At 38.7% G+C, this 23,215-nt stretch overlaps 1 protein-coding gene across 2 annotated transcripts in view; it reads left to right on the top strand.

The window, feature by feature from the left end:
* Positions 1-23,215, top strand: part of CSRNP3 (cysteine-serine-rich nuclear protein 3) — a 214,296-nt gene that overhangs the window by 176,597 nt on the left and 14,484 nt on the right. For both annotated transcript variants that reach the window (XM_011958025.1, XM_011958024.1), the window contains one exon: positions 15,111-15,370. In XM_011958025.1, coding sequence (XP_011813415.1) covers positions 15,111-15,370 — 260 coding nt within the window. The remainder of the gene's footprint in view (positions 1-15,110; positions 15,371-23,215) is intronic.

The raw sequence follows: 23,215 nt of genomic DNA on the forward strand, positions 1-23,215 counted from the left end.
ATAAATGCTTACTTATTTAGCCCATTGTTTAATTATTCATTCATTTAGTTTAAACAAACATGTATCAAGTGAATTTTAGTGCCCAGCAATGTGCTGTACCCTGAGGGTTCCATAGTAAGATATAATCCTTGCAACCCAAGACCTGAGTAGAGGAGAGAGACACACACACACTCACATTTTTATTATCAGTATCGAAGCAAGCATGCTTTGGAAATGTGTAGAAAGAACAGTTACTTCATCCTAGGGACTCCGTGGAAGGCTTCCTGGTGGTGACATTTAAGCTGAGTCTTGATTTTATTTTTCTAGTACATATTGAGTGATAATTCTATGCCAGACATTGTGCTCACGTAATTATTTTATCCATAGCTTTGAAAATTGTTAGACATTGACTTAGTCCATTTTGCTGCTGTAACAAAATACAATAAAATGGGTAACTTATAAACAGCAGTTTATTTCTCATAGTTCTAGAGGCTGGAAAATCCAAGTTCAAGGGCACCAGTAGATCTGGTGTCTGGTAAGGGTCCACTTCCTCATAGATGGCACGTCCTTGCTGTGTCCTCATATGGTTGAAGGGGTCACAGTCTCTCTGGGGTCTCTTTATAAAAAGGGCACTAAGGCCTGGCTCACGTTTGTAATTACAGCACTTTGAGAGGCCGAGGCAGGTGAATCACTTGAGACCAGGAGTTCAAGAACAGCCTGGTCAACATGGTGAAACCCCATCTCTACTGAAAGTATAAGAATTAGCTGGGTGTGGTGGCATGCACCTGTAATCCCAGCTTCTTGGAAGGCTGAGGCATGAGAATTGCTTGAACCTGGGAAGTGGAGGCTGCAGTGAGCTGAGATTGTGCCACTGCACTCCAGCCTGGGTGACAGAGTGAGACTGTGTCTCAAAAAAATCAAAAATAAATAAATAAATAAAAAGGGCACTAATCCCATTCATGAGAGTGCCACCCCAAAAACCTAACAACCTCCCAAATGCTCCACTACCTGATACCATCACCTTGGAGGTTAGAATTTCAACATATAAATTTTGGAAGAACACAAACAAACATTCAAACCGTAGCAGATACTGAGAAGATTAAGAAAACTTGAAGTGCATGCCCAATTTTAAAATGTGATCTATTTACAGAAAAATCATATAGTAAAATTTTCCCTTTGTTTTTGATATTTGCAACCCTCCCAAATAACTCACCGACAGCCAGCTAACAGAGGATACCCAAGTAAACCCAATTGTCCCTCTCCTAGCTGCCCTTATGACCTCTGCTTTAATTCTAATTCTGCAGCCCTGTATCTCCATTTTATTTGTTTATTTATTTTTGAGACAGGGTTTTACACTTTTCACCTAGGCTGGAGTGCAATGACAAGATCTCTGCTCACTGCAACCTCTGTCTCCCAGCCTCAAGTGATTTTTCTGCCTCAGCCTTCAGAATAGCTGTGACTGCAGGCATGTGTCACCACACCCGGCTAATTTTTGTGTGGTTTTTTTTCTTTTTTTTTTGTAGAGACAGGGTTTCACCATATTGCCCAGGCTGGTCTCAAACTCGTAAACTCAAGTGATTCACCTGCATTGGCCTCCCAAAGTGCTGGGATAACAGGCGTGAGCCATTGCACCCAGCCTGGATCTTTATTTTAAATGTAGAATTTCAGACATATGGATTCAGTAAAACAGAGTAGATTAAATTCCTCCTTTGTTTTTTAATGACTTAGATTTTTATTCGGGATAAGTATAGTAAAGCCTTGTTTAGATTTAATGGCATTTCTTTTTTTTTTATAAGCATGCATCAAGATTTCATCCTTCCTAGAAAAGTTAAAAGTTCAAGTGTGTGATTTTGGGCCCAGTCTTGCTCTCCAGAATAATTTCCAAGATATTTTAGAATTGTTTTGTTGCTCTTGTTGCTGTTGAGGATTTGTTTTGTTTTGTTTCTTTGTTGTTGTTTTTAAGTGATGTTCTGACCTGGATTATCATGATGTATTAGGCTTGACAGGGTCGCATTGTTGGACCAGATGAAATACTGCTTGGGAAGTCACTGAGCAGGTGGAAAATGCTGTTTAATCCTTGTAACAGGAGAGGCTCATGGTGGTATTGAGAAAATGTAAAACGCAGCAAAACAGGTTAGTAGAGCTGAAGAATAGCAAATGTTTCCTTCTGTCATTGTGTCAGAATGCCTCATGCGGCTTTATTTTGCACTGAGATATTCCATGTCCCCAAAATATTTCGCCGGTGGTGGTAATGAATTGCATTGCCCTCTTGGTTGTAAGAGCACGAGTATTCTGCTGAGGAGCCATATGGTTCCCATTTATTTTAATGTGTCTTTGACATCAGGAGAATTGCTGAGACAGCAGAGGGAAGTGCTTACACCTTGAACTGCAGCCAGAACTGTGATTATTTATGTTTAGTAACGACTGCCTTTTTTTCCCAATAAAAAATGATATAATCTGAAGATGTTATTCATGTTGCGATTTTAATAACACTAGAGTATAGGTTTATATATTTTGGAAATAACTGTTACTTTAGTGGCAGTGAAATTTGTTTCTTAAGCATGAAGTTTTAGTGTTTAATTGCACATATGAGAGATTAAGGAAACAAGCTGGGAAGTAGGTAGTACTTGTTTTCTCCCCGAATAATAAAGGAACACACTTTTTATTTGGTTTAATAGCATCACCAAGATAGTACTCTGCATATGTAATGCTTTCCATCTGTGGTTCATAAGATTTTTTACAAATGTAATTATCTCTTACAATATTCATGTGAGGTAGACAAACATAATTCTGAAAATATTAATGGAGGAACTAAGAAATGCAATGTTCATTAATGTAACTTGTATAATGGATTTTAGCAGGTATTAAAATTCAGATTTTAAATCGATTACATTATCTGACAATTTATTATTTTCCAGACATTGGGACAGGAAAATATTTTCTCTAATTCATTAGCAATATGGCATGCTTACAATAAAAAAAAAAAAAACAGCCTTTAAAAATGAAAAGGCAGATACCTCAATAATGTATGTTCCATATGTAAATGTTAATATTGGCTGTGTGGATATCTTTAAAAATTCCCTGGAAAATATTAATGTTATCTAGAAAAATATAGATAGTGTGGAAAGAGAAAGGAGCTGAAAACATTGATCAAAATTCTGTAAAATGGCTCTCAACAGTAATAACGTCAGGTGCTAGCTGAGTACAGATAGTCCCTGACTCCTTAATGCTGGTTGGACTTATGTTTTTTGATTTTACAGTGGTGAGAAAGCAGTAGGCATTCAGCAGAAACCGTACTTTGAGTACCCATACAACCATTCTGTTTTTCACTTTCAGTACAGTATTCAGTAAATTACATAAGATATTCAATGCTTTGTTATAAATAGGCTTTTCATTAGACGACTTGGCCCCCCGTAGGCTGAGGTAAGGTATTCTGAGCATGTGTAAGCTAGGCTAGGCTAAGTTATGATGTTCTGTAGGTTAGGTGTATTAAATGTATTTTGACTTACAGTATTTTCAACTTATGATGGGTTTCTTGGAAAGTAACTCCATTGAAAGTTAAAAAGGAGCATCTGTGTATTATATAGAATGGGGGAAAAATTCCTAATTTTTGGTCTGCTTTGGTTAGAGCTGAGCAAAATTCAGTGCCTATATTCAGCAAAACATTAATATTATATTGTGTTTTCAGTATTTTTCTCTTGGATTTTAATATATAAATTTTTAAAGTGATTTGTTGTGTAAGAACAAAATCAAACCAAAATGAAGACTGATTGTCAAATGTAGAATTGGAACACCAAAATTCATGATGCCTAGTGCTATAAATTTGATTTATTGATGCAAAAGGAAAATCATATATCTAAATTAAAATAAAAATTAGTAGATCACTCAGTGGTACAATTTTACATATAATTTAATCTAAACTTTTAGTTTAACAATTCATCATCACCAATATTAATTGCATTTTATGTTGATGGCTAGGGCATTCTGCAGTTACATTATATTTTCAGTGGGTTATTAGTTTTGCGTAAGCAGGAGGATCAGTGCTAAGTCAATTAGATATAAAAATTATTTATAAAAGATAAAATAATTAAAAAAATTTTTTTTTGCTTTCTTGATCTGCAGTCCAGTGCTCTACCTTTGAGCTATACTCCCTCTTAAATTTTTGCTTTTTTAATTTCAAGTTTATAACTTTAAAATATAGTATGTCTTGCTTTTGTCCTAGCAAACAAAGTGCCATTTTGTTGTTGTTGTTGTTGTTGTTGTTGTTTAGATTACTTACAAGAATTAGGGGGAAGAGGAAAGGGCATCCTTAAAAAATAAAATGTGTGGATGAACAATTGCTAGTTTTGCAAAGTGATCACCTTTTGTGAGTTAATCATATTAATTATTTATGACATGAAGGCTGGAAGGTCAAACTGTGTATTAAATTTTCATATGCAGCTTTCAGAATTTACATCAAAATCTTGGGCAATAAACCTTACTTTTTTCCAACCTGAGAATTTTCAGTAGATGAGGACTCAATCAAACCAACCCTATGAAGTCAAATTCAGCTTGCAGAGAGCTGAACAGCCTGGGCTGTGCCTGTCAGCAGAGACTGGGAGGAGAGCTGGTTCCCTTCATGCATATCTCTTGCTTGCTTATGTGGACGTAACCGACAGACTGCATGGATGACGACGTGACATGCATGTTCATGATCCAAAACAAAGCTTTAGTCAATCAGCTTCAAGGGTCATCTTTTTATATTATTTCTGTTCTTGCTATTTTGTTCTTGTTGTTTAAATGCATATGCAGTATTTGCACATATCTTGATAGAATACTTATTATGTCACTTAGTCTTATATGAGAGGATTTTTTTCTTTGTAAACTAGCAATTTAAACAAAAGAGTCTTGTCTTGAATTATTTCACTCAGACGCTGCAATGTGCAAAAGACATTGTTAGTCTTGGGGGTAATCCATTGTGACTATGTTCAATTTGATATAGGAATGGGAAATATTTACAGCTAAATGGATAAACTACCTAATCCTATCTATGAATTATAAACCTAGTTCTCCTCTACCAAAGGATTGATATCAGAATGACAACTGGTTCTTATATGTGTCTATCATATTTTATATGATCTATTCTACTTGCTGCTTTACTAATACATAAGTTGGTTGGTTGGTTAGAAACAGGGAAGAGTGGCATTTAAGGGCTGAGGAGAGACATGCACTACAATTTTAATAGCATTTAGAGCTATTAGTCATAATACAGGGAACCGAATATATCAGCAAGAAATAGACTTGGACTAAAAATGATGAGCATCACCTAAGTGGAGGCTACTTTTTTTTTGATTTTTATTTTTGAATGCTACTTTCATAGTAATGAGCAATAGTAAAAAAGGAAAAAAATAAGACCCCTGACTTGTCCGTTTGGTACATTAAGATACTTTTTTACATTTACTGCCTCTGTTTCAGTTCGGATTATTCTTCTGGGAAGAAAAACAACTTAATTCCAAAACATTGGATAATTAAAAACATTTCCCTATATCATGCCCGTTGTTTAAGGTGGGTTTTTTTCTTTTGTTTGTGATTGTTAGTATGTGTTTTAAACTCTTTATAACTGAATGTAAAATAACAGATCAGCTTATATTACATACTTAAGGTAATTTGGATTTTGTTCATGGTTAGAAAGAAAAAGTCCCAATTAATCTTTATTTTCATTTTGCTTCTCATTCACCCATGATACTTCTTTAGTATAAGTCTTTTGGAGTTTTATCCACTTAAACAATGTATTACTAAATACCTTATTTGAGCAAATTAAATTTAAAAAGATGACTGGGGCAAGTATATTCAGGAAACGAGAATGTGACTGGAATAAAAAGGGACAATTAGAACAAGGAAAGATTACTTTTAATACCAAACTAGATTTCATTTTCAAAGGAATTATTGCTATAGTTCTTAGTTGCTAGACCCATTTTTACTCCTTGTGGTTAAGACTTGAGATCATGTAGGTGACACAATTATCAAGAGAAGCCAACCTTGGCAATCATGTCAAGTTGGAGAAGATTTGAGCATATGATCACAGGAAATTTACAGAAGTCGTTTGTAAATGTTAAGTTAATCTTAATAACTTCAATCATTGGAAATTGATTTAATATTCAATCTGTTATTTTAATTTCTATACGAAATAATTTCTGATGAAACTGGATCTTCTGTTTATAAGCTAAACTTCCTGGTTTGATAACAGATTTAATCTTGATTTGTTCTTCAAAAGGTAAGAAGCAACACACACATCACACATCTTCAGAGCCCCTGATCAATTTGGTCTGTATGATTTAAAAACACAAATTTTCATTGACCAGCGCTTACCAAGAAAAACAAGTTGATTTCAGCAATCTCACTTCACTTCTACTACGTTTCATCTAAATAAGTAAATTCAAAACCATAGACTTGCAAATTATCTGGCATTGTCCTTTTAATCAACTTAAGAGAGATAAGTTTATTATTGACTTTAGACCCAAATGGTAGAATTAATATCTTCCACAATTCTCCTCTCTTTTAACATGAAACTAGACCATAACTTTTCAACCTCCATGTGCCAAACTTTGTGCCAAAATACATAACTCTGTTTACTGCTTTCTGCCTTTCTAGCAGGACTTTGCTGATAGGTGTTGACACAAAAAACAACAAGTGTACTTGTTGACCAACTCATTGCTCAAGCATTCATTCGCTCCAGAGTGGTTGCCCTGTGGTGGAATTGGTGGTCCAGAACCTGATCTTCAATTTTACAGGCCCAGATACGTAATTGTGTGCATGCAGAAATGGCCAGACTCAAGTGGAATGATACACTAATAATGTTCACAAATAGCTAAAGCACAAATCAGAAAGCAAATTTGATTATTTTCAATAAGAAATAAAGTTGACAAGTCAGGCAGATAATCTGGTAAACTTGAAGATTTATTCCATACCATATAAACAGATTGGTTTGTGAGTGTGGAAAGAGCAAAATCGGTTGAATTTTCCTAGAGCCAAGTGTGAATGAGCTGTGATACTTGATATACTCATTCCCTGTAGGGGATCAAAATATTCAGAATATTTATTTCATCGGAGTACTTGCTTCCCTGGATGATACTGCAAACATACCGAATAATTCTTAGTCTTTGGTTTCTTTTTTTTTTTTTTTTTTTTTTTTTTGAGACAGAGTCTCGCTCTGCCGCCCAGGCTGGAGTGCAGTGGCCGGATCTCAGCTCACTGCAAGCTCCGCCTCCCGGGTTTACGCCATTCTCCTGCCTCAGCCTCCCGAGTAGCTGGGACTACAGGGGCCCGCCACCTCTCCCGGCTAGTTTTTTTGTATTTTTTAGTAGAGGCGGGGTTTCACCGTGTTAAGCCAGGATGGTCTTGATCTCCTGACCTCGTGATCCACCCGTCTCGGCCTCCCAAAGTGCTGGGATTACAGGCTTGAGCCACCGCGCCCGGCCTTGGTTTCTATTTTTAATCGGCTCTTTTCACGAGTTCTTTTTTTATATAATTTATATAAAGATTATTTTATGTGTCTATATTCTTACCCTGGCATTGCGGATTAGTCAGTGTTCCAATTCTTTTCTCCATTCATTTTGAAAGCTTTTTTTTGTTTCTTTGTTTTGTTTATTCGTTTTTCGTTTGCTTTTGTTTGTTTGTTTGTTTTTGAGACACAGTTTTACTCTGTCGCCCAGGCTGGAGGGCAATGGCGTGATCTCGGCTCACTGCAACCCCCTCCTAGGTTCAAGCGATTCTCCTGCTCAGCCTCCCGAGTAGCTGGGATGACAGGCACCCACCACTACGCCTGGCTAATTTTTATATTTTTAGTAGACACAGGGTTTCACCATGCTGGCCAGGCTGGTGTTGAACTCCCGACCTCAGGTGATCCGCCCGCCTCAGCCTCTCAAAGTGCTGGGATTACAGGTGTGAGCTACTACGCCTGGCCTGAAAGCATTCTTTCAAGGGTAGGTAGCTTGGCAGGGCGCAGTGGCTCACGCCTGTAATCCCAGCACTTTGGGAGGCTGAGGCGGGTGGATCACCTGAGGTCAGGAGTTCGAGAACAACCTGGCCAACATGGTGAAACCCTGTCTTTACTAAAAATGCAAAAATTAGCTGGGTGTGGTGGCAGACACCTGTAATCCCAGCTACTCAGGAGGCTGAGGAAGGAGAATCGTTTGAACCCAGGAGGCGGAGGTTGCAGTGAGCCGAGATCGCCCCACTGCACTGCAGCCTGGGTGACAGAGCGGGACTCACTCTCAAAAAAAAAATAAAAGGTAGGTTCTGAAGATAGTGAATATCAGTAACTGTGTGTTTATTCCTTTAATTTATAAAGACCAATATTATCTCTACTATATGTAAACATTTTATAGTAACACGAATATGGCCAGATGTGCTGAACATAATGGTGTTCCCAAGACCTGGGCAGTGTATACAGTAGTGTTGCATTTAGATACTTTTGCTTCAGGCTGGTACTATGGTTAGGATAAAAGAAAAGGAGCTGAAAGATACTTAAAAAATAGTGTCAAAGCTGGGCATGGTGGCTCACACCTGTAATCCCAGCTACTCAGGAGGCTGAGGCAGGAGAATGGCATGAACCCAGGAGGTGGAGCTTGCAGTGAGCCGAGATCGCCCCACTGCACTGCAGCCTGGGTGACAGAGCGGGACTCACTCTCAAAAAAAAAATAAAAGGTAGGTTCTGAAGATAGTGAATATCAGTAACTGTGTGTTTATTCCTTTAATTTATAAAGACCAATATTATCTCTACTATATGTAAACATTTTATAGTAACACGAATATGGCCAGATGTGCTGAACATAATGGTGTTCCCAAGACCTGGGCAGTGTATACAGTAGTGTTGCATTTAGATACTTTTGCTTCAGGCTGGTACTATGGTTAGGATAAAAGAAAAGGAGCTGAAAGATACTTAAAAAATAGTGTCAAAGCTGGGCATGGTGGCTCACACCTGTAATCCCAGCACTTTGGGAGGCTGAGGCGGGCAGATCATGAGATCAGGAGATTGAGATCATCCTGGCCACCATGGTGAAACCCCCTCTCTACTAAAATACAAAAAATTAGCAAAGTGTGGTGGTGCGCGCCTGTAGTCCCAGCTACGTGGGAGACTGAGCCAGGGGAATCGCTTGAACCCGGGAGGCAGAGGTGCAGTGAGTTGAGATCGTGCCATTACACTCTAGCCTGGTGACACAGCAAGACTACATCTCAAAAAAAAAAAAAAAAATGGTGTCACGTATGAAAACAGACTAATTATTTTTATTCATTTATTTATTTAAACTGGAGTCTCACTCTGTCACCCAGACTGGAGTGCGGTATTATAATCTCGGCTCCCCACAACCTCTGCCCCCTGGCCTCAAGTGATTATTGTGCCTCAGCCTCCCGAGTAGCTGGGACTACAGGCACGCACCACTACACCCGGCTAAGTTTTTGTATTTTTGGCAGAGATGGAGTTTCCCCATGTTGCTCAGGCTGATCTCGAACTCCTGAGCTCAAAGGATCCACCTGCCTCAGCCTCCCAAAATGCTGGGATTACAGGCATGAGCCACTGCGCCCGCCAAAAACAGACTAATTTTCAAAGCTCTCATGAAAGCCACATTCTCCTCCCTCCTTTTCTTTCTCTTGACCTTACTATAGTAAAGCCAATACTGAACTCTGTAGAGACACAAAGTAGAGCTTAGTCTTCTTGGAAAGGGCAGAAATTACTAGGTAGGTTGTATCAGGGAGGTTTCAGATTCCCTACGGGAGATGTGCTGAGTGAATTTAGTCTGCTTCTCCCAGGCTCAAAGGGCAGAGACTCGTTTTTATGACTTCATTTTGTGATGTTAGTCACGTTGAGGCCTGGAGGCAGGAGAGAGCCCATAAAGACTCATGTTAGTCCTCTGATTCAATCATCAGAAGAGAGACTTGGGTGGCTCTTAACTTCAGGAAAGCCACACTTAAAATATTCCCCATAAGGCTGATCTTGTAGTATTTCAAAGACTTCCTTTTAAATAGATTCCATAGGCTTTTGAATAATTGTTATCACAATGTTATGTAGAATATGCAAATACTAAAGTAAACATAAGCACATGTTTGAATTATAAACCCTAATAGATAGGAGGAAGCACTATTCCTAATTCCTTTTGACAGTGTCAGCCCTGCCAGGGGCTCAGCTGAAGGCCTTCTGCTCCCTGACACTATTGTCTTCAAAGGCCTTAGAAAATCACCTCCAAACTCTGGCGTTTTGGGAAAAGGTAATTTGGCTTTTCTGGGAAAGCATGGTGCAAAAGATTCATCCAGAAGGGTGAATAATGGTGCAAAAGATTCATCCAGTAGGGTGAATAATGGTGCAAAAGATTCATCCAGAAGGGTGAATAATTCTTTTTTTTTTTTGAGACGGAGTCTCTCTCTGTCACCCAGGCTAGAGTGCAGTGGCGTGATCTCTGCTCACTGTAAGCTCCGCCTCCCGGGTTCACACCATTCTCCTGCCTCAGTCTCCCGAGTAGCTGGGACTACAGGCACCTGCCACCATGCCCAGCTAATTTTTTGAATTTTCAGTAGAGATGGGGTTTCACCGTGTTGGCCAGGATGGTCTCAATCTTCTGACCTCATGATTCGCCCACCTCGGCCTCCCAGAGTGAAGAATTCTTATAATGTAAAACTGCAGATAGAGATCTAAATACATTTGGAAAGGAAATTTGTTGAGAGTACCACCAATTGTCTAAAAAGTAAGTAATAAAATTACCAGATGTGACTGGGCATGGTGGCTAACACCTATAATCCCAGAACTTTGGGAGGCCGAGGTGGGTGGATCACCTGAGGTCAGGAGTTCGAGAACAACCTGGCCAACATGGTGAAACCCTGTCTTTACTAAAAATGCAAAAATTAGCTGGGTGTGGTGGCAGACACCTGTAATCCCAGCTACTCAGGAGGCTGAGGAAGGAGAATCGTTTGAACCCAGGAGGCAGAGGTTGCAGTGAGCCAAGATCATGCCACTGTACTCCAGGCTGGGCAACAAGAGCGAAGCTCTATCACACACACACATACACACACACACACACACACGCATGCACACAAAATTACCAGAGGTGTATATAATAATTGTTTTAAATGAGTACATTTAAATCTTTTTCCTTATCTATAAATTTATGGCCTTGAACAATAATGCCTTTAGGGCATCGTTTTTATGATATCAAGAGCAAAAAAGATATAAAGTTATCATCACAAAACCAGAAGCTCTAGCCTGCTGTAAGGGGTGATGTATGAGGTTGTCGGATTTGATAGCAGATTGCTGGGCAGATTGTTAAATTTGCCTTCTCTGGTGATCTTTTACATTTTGACAAATTCTTCCTTGTTTTAAGATGATTTAAACATATGGTTATGAAACAGATCAGAACTTTTAAATCAAATTGAAAGTTTACTGCCTGTAGTACAGGTGTGTTACAGTGAACGTATACATAAATAAATGGAAAAGTATGCACAAGTTGGAAAGCATTCCCTTTCTGGCAATATCTTCTGGAGAAGCAAAACAGTGGAGAAGAAGAAAGTTGGGAAAGCCGAATTTCTGTGCTAAGGTCGTAATTCTCTTACTCTCTAATCTTCTGAGTCTCTTCATTGTGTCTGAGTTTCTCAGCACTGGAATGGAAGCTCCACAAAGGCAGGGATCATCATCTGTGTATTTATTTATTTATTTATTTATTCTTTTTATTTTTTGAGACGCAGTCTCTCTCTGTTGCCCAGGCTGGAGTGCGGTGGTGTGATTTCGGCTCACTGCAACCTCCACCTCCCAGGTTCCAGCAATTCTCCTGCCTCAGCCTCCTGAGTGGCTGGGATTACAGGCATGCACCACCCTGCCTGGTTACTTTTTGTATTTTTAGTAGAGATTGGATTTCACCATGTTGGCCAGGATGGTCTCGATTTCCTGACCTCAGGTGATCTGCCTGTCTTGGCCCCGCTAAGTGCCGGGATTACAGGCATGATTCCACACCCGGCATCATCTGTGTTTTTAACTGATGTATCCCAATCATCTAGAAAGTGGCTAGCACATCGTAGGCTCTCAATTTATACTTACTGATTAAACAAATCCATAAAATGGTATTAATCATAGCAGCCTCTATATATTTGGCTTGAATGTTTCATGGGGGAAAAATGAGACAAAGGAGCTTGAACTTCCTTGGAAAAGATTCTTACATAAATCCAATTAGACTCATTTTTTTTTTCATTGCTTACACAGCCTTCTAAATCAAAATCATCTTGAAGCCAGCAGCAGTTGACGTCTTCCAGAGGTAGTATAATGCCAAATCTCAGCCTTGCTCACCTCCCTTAGTGTGGCCTCAGCTGTATGCTGAAATATGGTAGTGAAAAGACTGGGCTCTGAATAACAGATCCCAGTTTTTTCATTAGTTATATGACCTGGCCATGTTTTTTAACCTTTGGTAATTTGGTTTCCTAACAATGGGGACATGAGTATTATCAACCAGGGAGTTCTAAGGATAAAATGAGATAATTCATGTAAAGTTGCCTGCATAGTACAGCACATGGGAAGCACTCCACAAATGTTAAATTATAGCATTTTGCCATCTGAGGATTTCTTCTCAGTTCATTTTCTTCTGTTCATTTTTCTGCTTGAGCACTTGTGTCAGATTCCTTGGGCTGCCATAAAAATGACGGCAAACAAGATGGCTTACAACAGCAGAAATTGCTCACAGTTCTGGAGGCTCGATGACCAAGGTGTTGGCAGGGCCAGGTTCCGTCTGAAAGCTTTGAGAAAGGATCTTCCCTTGCGTATTTCGGTTTCTGGAGTCCCCGACATTCTTGACTTATGGTAGAGAATCCCCATCTCTGCGTCAGTCTTCACACGGTGTTCTTCCTGTGTCTCTTCACATCGTCTTCCCTCTACACGTGTCTGTGCCCAAGTTTTAACTTTTAGAAACACACCAGTCATCTTGGATTAGGGCCCACCCTAGTGACCTTATTTTAATTTGTTTACTTCTGTAAAGTCCCTATTTCCAAAAGAGACTACATTCTGAGGTACTTGGGATTAGAACTTTAGCGTATTTGATGGAGAGGGACAAAATTCAACCCCTAATAGAAAAGCAAACATGAAAAAAAACAATGAACTGAGGAGAATTCCTCAGCTAGCAAAATAATAGCATGATTCTTTCTTCTCAACTAAGCATGCCTTTCCTTCCCCAGCGGGGGTGGATCATATAATTTGGCAGCAAATTAGGAGCTTTCAGGTTTAGGCTTACCTGTCTCACTAACAGTCTACATCAAAAAAAGTCACTCAAATTCTACAGACCTGGGTTACTTCAATGTAAAATGAAGGGGCTGAACCAGATGATTCTACCGTGTCTTCTAATTTCAAAAGGTCATGTTTACAAAGTGTGGCCCTCTTTTTCTCAACTGCAGTCAGTGTCTACCTCTCCTGGATTCTCGTGCATCTTGATGTTCCTGTAACTAGTAATAAAGGCTCCCATCATTACTACAAAAAAATCAGTATGTGAGATAATTGATATGTTATAAGTTTGATTGAGCAGTTTCACAATACATACATATATCAAAGCATCACGCTGAGCATCATAAATATATATAATTTTTATTCATCAATTAAAAAATAAATAAGAAGGGCCAGGCGTGGTGGCTTACACCTGTAATCCCAGCACTTTGGGAGGCCAAAGCAGGCAGATCACGAGGTCAGGATATCGAGACCATCCTGGCTAACACGGTGAAACTCCGTCTCTACTAAAAATACAAAAAAAATTAGCTGGGTGTGGTGGTGGGCACCTGTAGTCCTAGCTACTTGGGAGGCTGAGACAGGAGAATGGAGTGACCCTGGGAGGCAGAGCTTGCAGTGAGCCGAGATTGTGCCACTGCACTCCAGCCTGGGCGACAGAGCAAAGCTCCGTCTCAAAAAAATAAAAAATAAATAAATAAATAATAATAAGAAGAAGTAGTTCTGATATATCTCAGGCAATTTCATTTGTCCCAATGTATACTTACATTAGAATCCCATTGTTCATAATGCTATTTAATGAGAACACTGATCTTTTCCAATGAAAGTTTTATTAGATTTAGATTGATAAAATATCTAAATAGTGCCAGTGAGCCTTTTTGTGTGTGTTTTTATTGCTTTTTGAAATTTTCCAAAATTTATAGACATTTGTTTTAATGTCAAACACCCTCCACATAGAAATAAGATCTGAGGCATGAGGGTTTGTATTATGTGTCTTTTTTGATTATAGTATAATACAACTTCTGTGAAAGTCATAAAACCAAAATTCAAAGGGTTAGAGGAAATGAGAAATTACAGTTGTCCCTGGTTATCTGCAGTGTTGATTTCCCGAGTTTCAGTTATCTGTGGTCAAGCACAATCCAAAAATATTAAATGAAAATATCCTGAAATAAAGCATTTTTAGTTTTAAATTGCAGGCTGTTGGGAATAGTGTGATGAAATCTCACACTGTCCCATTCCCGTTCCCCAAGGATTTGAATCTTCTCTTTGTCCAGCACATCAGTGCTGTCTATGCTACTGGCCCGTTAGTTACATAGTAGCCATCTTGGTTATCAGATCAACTGCCATGGGTATCCCAGTGCTTATGTTCAAGGAACTCTTATTTTACCTAATAATACCCCAAAGCACAAGAGTAGTGATGCTCTTATATCATTATAATTGCTTTATTTTACTATTATATTAGCTATTATAATTAATTTCTTACTGTGCCTTATCTTAGGTATGTATGTATAGGGAAAAACATAGTATATATAGGGCTCAACACTGTCTGTGATTTCAGGCATCCACAGGAGGTCTGAGAACATATCCTCTAAAGATAAGTGGGGACTACTATAAATGCTGCCACAGATTCACAGACTATTGACAACTTTCCTGAAAGTTTGCTTAGAATATCGTTTACTTAAAAGTACAGACCACCATTATACTTAAACGTCTACTCTGCCGCAGCTAGAAGAAAATTTAAGAAAGAAAATAAGAACTCTATGCCAACTCTGGGATGTAACAGTTTTAGAGTGCCGTAGCCAACAAGGGTCGACCATAGATAGATTCAAGATCACCAAATGGCATTTTCTTGGCCTTGTCTGAAAACTGCTTTCCCAAGTGTTCACAGGATTGTTTCTTTCTCTTTCAGCTTCCTCCATTCTCAAAAGGGAGAAGCGGCTGAGGACAAAGAATGTACATTTTAGTTGTGTCACCGTGTACTACTTCACCAGGAGGCAAGGCTTCACAAGTGTACCCAGTCAAGGGGGCAGCACCCTGGGGATGTCCAGCCGCCATAACAGCGTGCGCCAGTACACTCTTGGCGAGTTTGCAAGGGAGCAGGAGAGGCTCCATCGGGAGATGTTGAGAGAACACCTTCGGGAGGAAAAACTGAACTCCTTAAAACTAAAGGTAAAAAACAAACTCATTTTCTGCAAAATCTCATATCCTTACAGCAATTTGATTGAGTTAACCGGTTTCATATTCATAATCACGAACCAAGCTGCGCATTTTACATAACAGACTGCTTGCTGACATTGTTTTTAAAGCAAAACAACATAGTCTGTTTACTGAAGGCAATGTGGGAAACTTATCTGACATCATTTATTCATTAATTCCACCAATATTTACCATTGAATATTGTGAGATCATATACCCTGTGCTTGGGCTAGGGCTAGTAGGTGACCAAAAATAGATGTGGTTCTCTCTCTATAGGAACTCACAGAATAATAGAAAAGAAAAATATTAAAGTGCTAAACAAAATAAAAGCACAACTTTATCGAGTGCAATGTAGAAGAGTTGCAAGGTATTAGGAAAGTTTGTAACAGGAAATTGATGTGGTCAAGAGAGTCAAGGAAAGGTTTCTCAAGGAAGTGAAATGAAAATCTGAAGAGGCGACTAGGTGAAGAGGATTGGCAAGAGCATTTCAGATATCAGGAAAAGCCAGAGCTACTGCATTAGTCTGTTTTCACGCTGCTGATAAAGACACACCCGGGACTAGGTAATTTATAAAGAAAAAGAGATTTAGTGAACTCAGTTCCACATGGCTGGGGAGGCCTCACAATCATGGCGGAAGGCAAAAGGTACTTATTACACGGTGGCAACAAGAGAGAAAGTGAGAGCCAAGTGCAAAAGGAAACCCCTTATAAAACCATCAGATCTCATGAGACTTATCACTACCATGAGAACGCTATGGGGGAAGCGCCCCCAGGATTCAATTATCCTCCACTGGGTCCCTCTGACAACACATGGGAATTACGGGAGTTACAATCCAAGATGAGATTTGGGTGAGGACACAGCCAAACGGTATCAGCTACTTTCTGCCAGGAGGGAGCGCAGTGAGTCCACAACGGCTTGTGCGGCTGGAGCAGAGGCAAGAAGAGTGAAGTAACATAAAGGAGGCAGGAATGGGGCTTTGTAAACCACCTTAAGGTATTTTTTCCTCTCCTTCCTAAGGCCATCAAAAGTCATCAAGAGTTTTAAGCTGAGTTGGAGTGGTAGGATATGATCCAGCTCATGAAATGGTGGGAGAAAAAGTTGCGGGTAGGGTAAGCAGTGTTGAGAGGGGATGGAATATATGAAATTAGACCAGTTAGAAGGCTATTACCACAGTCCGGGAGAGAGGTGACAGTAGGTTATATTAGACTGATGATGGTAGGGGAGTCAAAGAGGGATGACTAGAGGGAGAAATTTAGCAAACAAAATCAACAGTGTTTGATGACAGGTTGGATTTAGGAGGAAGAGAAGGAGATTGTCAGGAATGACCCCTAAATTTCTGGCTTGCAAAACTGAATGGGTTGTAGGTGATATTACTGTTTTGCTATGACAAGGAACACAGGAAGGGGACAGGCTGAGGGTGGGATGTGGAAAGTGATAGTGAGACCGTTTTTGGACATACTGAGTTTGAGGGGCTTTTGAGTTACCAAGAGATGGCAGGAAGGTATCCAAGTGGAGAAATTTATTTTTGTGCCACTTTAGAGATTAAATGGGGAGAAATACGGCACTGAAAACATCATTTGTCAGCTAAAGACACTCTTCCATTGGATTATCACCTTATCAATTCATAGGAAATATTTTTCCATCATTATCTAATGACAATGAAAATCTTTCTTAGGTAATCCAGGGTACTTAACATAAATGGTCATTTGTTAAGTACCTGAAGCACCATAAGCACAGCTGAGTTAGTGTTACTTTTAGTTTTCAGAATAAAGTGAGTCGGCAGGGGTGTGATGTGTGTTTCAAAACATCTTGTTTTTATGTACTTTGCAATGTTTGTATGTGCCATGTTCCCAATTGCATGGCAAAGCAGTCACTTAAATTAAGCTGGATACAAGCTAGCTTAGAGCATGTCTCTTATTTCCTTTGGTAGTATTTTTGGCAGGTTTCACTGAAAGTCTCGGGTCTCATTAAAAGTTTTGTCAGTAGCAATCCACTATTATTGTTGTTGTTTTTTATGCTTGCTCTGCGTGTAGCTTAACTTAGTAAAAATTCTCAGATTTGCTTCTCTTCTGAAATCTACCCTCTGCCTTTGTCACCTACAGCAAACCAACTCTACCCTCTAACCAAAGAGTGAAGTCGTTCTCCAAATTCAAATATTGGTAGCACAATAGTAATGGCTGCCAATTATTAAGTTATTTTTATTTGCTGAGTACTTTATGCCCTTGATTTAATGTAATTCTCAGGAAGACCCAGTGGAATAGGTAAATTATTAGAACATGTTTACAACTGAGAAAAAAAAGAAGCACAGAGATGTGAAGTAACTGGCTCATCCAAATAGAAAAGAGATTATATTATCTTATTACTTCCTATTCTTAAATTAATTAATTAGCTCCTATAGGCATTGAGAAAGACAATCTTTGTACCTATGGGAAGTCATCCTGTCTGGGGTTTGGTACTGTGTGTAGTGGTTTTTAACAGTTGGGGGACTGACTTGCTATCTGAGAACGAAAAGATCTATTGTGGTGAACTTTGAGGCACGTGGTACATGTGATGAATGTTAGGGGAAGCCACAAACATACAGCAAGCTTCACCCATGTGCTATGTACTATAATTTGTATCCAGCTACTTTCATACATTTTTTTTAAACAAGCTGAATGAGAAAAGAAGGCGCAAAAAGACCACTCTATTACTAATTTGTTTTTTAAAATTCTGCTTAGTGTTAGATGTTGGAGAGGCAATCATCTGAGCGAGTGTCAGGTCTTGGTTTGTTATTGGTAAGTGAAAACACAGTTTTCCCCTTTGGTGAAATGTAAACAAAAGGCATTTGGTTATCATCACTACTTCCAAATAAATGCCAACCTAAAAGATGAGATTTTTAAATGATCCAATCTTAACCTCACTGTGTTTAAAGTATTCGGAAACACATGTCACACAAAGCTAAAAGATCACAGCAATGATCTTTTAACAATAAGCTTTGTAAAACTCTGAGGAGAATTAATGGAGAAAAACTTGTGTACATTTTCACTGTAATTCCTCTAGTATATGAACTTTTATGATTTTAAAAATATTATTGACTATGGTTTAGCTATCCAAAGTCAGCTACCCCAAAACATAGCTATTTAAAAATTTCACTCTGATACTTGAAATTTCACTTTTAATGTGATATTTGTTTGAAATATAAACACCTCTGGTATAAGTAACAAAATATAGATGCCCCTCAGTTTGTGGTGGAATTATCTCCTGATAAACCCATTGTAAATTTAAAATATCATTAAGTTGAAAATGCATTTAATACACCCAACCTACTGAATATCATGGCTTAACCTAGCCCACCTTAAACATGCTCAGAACACTTACGTTGGCCTACCGGGCAGGAAGATCATCTGGCCACACAGTTTGCCATGGGGTAGCAGTTGTTCATCCTCATGATTGCATGGCTGAAAATACCCTGCATTGCGCAAGGGTATTGCTAGCCCAGCAAAAGATCAAAATTCAAAATTCAAAGACTAGTTTCTACTGAATGTATACTGCTTTTGCACTATCATAAAAATCATCAAAAGCCAAACCATTGTAAACCAGGGACCTTTTGTAAATGTGGCTAAATTGATTTCATTATTTTGACTGGGGCAGCAGAAGGGTCATTGGTACGGAAGAGAATTCCAAAAAGAAAAGTAAGCGTTGTTAAAGACAAACTTTGCTCACTGTGAGTTGGCCTGAGTTGGTCCTTTGTGAGTGGCAGTGAATTGCCTGCTGAATAAGGAGAGAGGAAAGGCAGCATCTGACAAGACAGACATTTCCAAAGACATCATTATGGAGACGTGGAATACAGCATGGGAAACTCATTGAACTCAGTTTTCCTTCTACTCTGAGAACCAACAGCCCCAAAACAGGAAGGAAAAGCTCCTCTTTCCACTGTGCCTCTGAATCTTTCCAGGGTGTCTCTGCTGAGTTCCAAATAGAGAACTCATTTATATAATGGCACCCATTTATATAATGGCTCCTCTCGTGATGGGGCTTTAATAGAGAAATGTGAGAAAAAGAAATACATTCATATACACTTCTAGATGTTGTAATACATCTATAGATGTTATTTTGAGAACAAAAGTAGAAATGTATGTTTTGATTATAAAATTGCTCCTAATTTACTAATTCATCTTCCAATCAAGTTATAAGTTTAGATATATCAAAAAATAATATGTATGTATTACCTTAGTAGAACAAATCCAATTCTATTTGGGGGAGTCCAAGTGTGTCTTTTTTTGTTAGTGGTGTTGGTGTTTCAAACATTGGCTATTAATGACTAATAGAGAAAGCTGATTGAATAAAATGCATTTCTAGAAGAAATGAGTAGCTTTAGATTTCTAAATTACACAGCACAGTTCTTCTTCTCTGTCAAGCCCATTCAAACATGTCATACTCTTCACAGTAATCAATGCAGTCATCTTAATACTATACACTTTTCCAAATTAAGTGCTTAGATTTCATCATCTGCACTATATTGTTGAACAATTACAATAGCCTTTATTCCCAATTCACATGTATCTGTAAAATGCATTAGGCAGCCATTTGTATGTTTTAAAAGAGCATTGGTGTTCCAATTGCCTCTGGGTTCTATCATACTGGATTCTACTACCTTGTTCTAAGAAATTTAATTTAGCTTTCACAGCTTTGGCTTGCTTTCCTCTTAATATTTTTTCAACCCAAGTTATTCCTCTTATCTGAGATCCAAGAGTCTATCTTCATTCCTGCTGCCATTTCTAATTGCTTTTCAGAATTATATACTTTTCTCAATTTCTCAGTCATATGTTCCTTGAGTAATGCGTGGCTGATACTTGCCCTCCTTCCCTCATTTAAAAAACAAACAAACAAAAACACAGTTGGCAGATGGTAACTCTTCCTTTAATGATTAACCTTTAAAGAAACTCTACATAAAATTTTTTCATCCCAAATCTCAGATTTATGACTGTGCTTTACCCATTTAGTGACTTACCAATGCGATATTATAATTCTCCACTTCACCTCCAGCCCTTCCTTTGTATCTCCTCAAAAGTCTCATGATTTATCTTCCAGATAAGGGTCTTAAATGCCCTGATAGATAGAAGGGATTAGAGGCTTTTGAGAGACGGTTGAACTATATCAATCATCAACATTTTTGGATGTGTTATTAACTATGTCCCCATACTCTGATTCTTTGTTAGATGTGTCAGAACCTGCTGGTCATGATATGTTTGAACTCCACTTATCCTTACAGAATTTCTGTTAGACTGTAGAGATTACGCCACAGCATACTTAGTGTCACAGCTTCCGGAATGCATCCCCAAATGGAGGCCTGCTTTAACATCAAATGGAAAACTTTGATGTGCCAAATACCTGCTCTGTCACATACACAACCTATTTTGACAGAGAAAATTAACCTAAACAAAGTGATGGAGACTGAAAGGGTAGGCTGCAGCCCCAGGCAAATGCAATACATTTAAGAATATGTTCTTTCAAAATATTGTTGATATTTTAGTTTAAATGGAACAACTAAGCATATGTAATCAAATCTTTAGTTTCTTTCTCTGCAACAAACATTGGACTGTTAATTTACGGAAGTCAATTGCACTGATTCTCCTGATTAAAATGTGGGGTACATTCAGTGGTGTGCTGGAGGCAGCTTGTTAAAGTTGCTCACTAAAGTGGATTGTGTACTTCTCTTCCCAACGGTAACTTGAAATCAACTATGATGGGTGAATTTAAACCATGAGATTTGGCAAACATGACAAATTAGAGTTTTTTTCCAGAGTATCAGTTGTTAAATATTTACTAGCATGCTACTGGATCTGTCTGGCTTATTAGCTACCACTGAAAGAAGCAATGCTGGTCTAAATCAGAAGGTAGGAGAAAAAATTTTGAGAGGAGATTTTCATGTGTCTTATACGCTGGTACTATCATCATCCTTCCTGGTGACTGTGTGGTAATATGTATTCCAAGGTCCTATTGTGACTTCAGGTTGTTGAAATTCTCATAAGCTAGCAAACCAACCAAACATTCCTGGTTCTTCAAGGGCATAATTAAACTGGTTCCAGTTCGCCACCTGCAGTTAACTTTAGCTGATGAACTAAAGAACTATATTATAAGATTTGACTCAATATCCAAATGATGTACATATTTTCCTTTAGTTTTTCAGAGACCTTATAGACTAGGTCGTCTCTCCAACTCATACCACAAAACCAGGAATTTATTATATTAGATACATATCCTATGCTTTCTAGCCTCTTATTGAACAATTCTGGTGGTCCAGAACACACAGCTTTTTGAAGTAGCCTATTTCATTTTGCAGCTTTAATTGTTAGAAAGCTCTTCCTTACATTGAGCAACGTGCTGCCATGTGGTTGCAAACTTTTGACCCGAATTCTGCCCCATAGGTACACAGAGTAAATCTTCCCTATTTTCTGAATTCTGGCTGTTTGAAAGCAATGGTGATGGGCATGCAAATATTTGAAGAAAGCTTGTGGGCTCTATGTGTTTCTGTTCTGTAGGATTAAACATCCTTGGTTCTTTCCACTGATCATCCCGGGGCATGGCTTGTAGGCTCTTTGTAGCCCTGGTTTCCCTCCTCTGGATACAGTGCTATTTATGTCTCCTTCATAATATGGTACTTGATTGATCTGGACATAGTGCTCCAGGAATATGTTACATTATCTTCTCCCAAGTTCTGGATGTTCTTTCCATAGAATACACTAAAAATATAGTGGCTTTTGGACTGTGATCAATTTTGTTGTTCTTATTAAGCTCATGGTGAGCAAAAAACAAACAATAAACAAATAAACTAAACTAAACAAAAAGTAACCAAACAAAACTCAGGTCTTTTAAGCCAAGTCTGCATTATGATGTAAGTCAAAATTTTGTAACATATCCATGGCAAAAATCCTCTTTAGTGCCAGATATGGCCTGTAGAGGGTGATCAATAAAGTTTTGTTACATTTAATTTCAATAAACTTGGTCTTGTCATCTGTAGATGTGATAAGCTTGCCTTTTAGGTCTTCATCCAAGTTATGGACTAAAAATTGCATTTAACAAAACAAGGCCAAGTTTAGGATATCCTCTCAAAGTAGCTATCCTCAAGAGTAAAAGGAGAAGCACCCCACCGTGACCTCCATGGAGAAACATTGCCAGGGTGCACCACTGCTACTGATAGGATGTATAGATGCCATATCCTTCATTCCTGACCTCCTTGGTGGTACAAAAAAGGCTGAGCATCACTGGCCTTAGAGGCACTTTACTTCTCAGCTAACTAAAAAGTCATGTATCCAACCATATTCTTATTAATCAGATTACATTCCATTTTTCACATGAAGAGCATAAAAAATTCTTTCAGAGTGAAAGACTGGGAAATTCTCAGAACTAAATTCTTGCCTTAGTGACAAAATAAGACATTCTGTGGCCGGGCAGGGTGGCTCACACCTGTAATCCCAGCACTTTGGAAGGCACAGGCTGGAGAATTGCTGGAGGCCGGGAGTTAAAGACCAGCCCAGGCAACATAGTGAGACCCCTTCTCTACAAAATGATTTAAAATGTAGCTGGGCAGTTGCATGTACCTGTAATCCCAGATACTTGGAAGGTTGTGATGAGGGCATCACTTGGGTCCTGGAGCTGAAGCTTGTAGTGAGCTATGATTGTCCCATTTTACTGTAGCCTGGGTCCCAGGTGACAGAGTGAGACTCTGAGAGAGAGAGAGAAGGAAAGAAAGAAAGAAAAGAAAGAGGAAGGAAGGATAGAGAAGAAAGAAAGAAAGAAAGAAAGAAAGAAAGAAAGAAAGAAAGAAAGAAAGAAAGA

Source organism: Colobus angolensis, unplaced genomic scaffold (assembly GCF_000951035.1).
Source record: "Colobus angolensis palliatus isolate OR3802 unplaced genomic scaffold, Cang.pa_1.0 Scaffold456, whole genome shotgun sequence".
NCBI classification, from domain to species: domain Eukaryota; kingdom Metazoa; phylum Chordata; class Mammalia; order Primates; family Cercopithecidae; genus Colobus; species Colobus angolensis.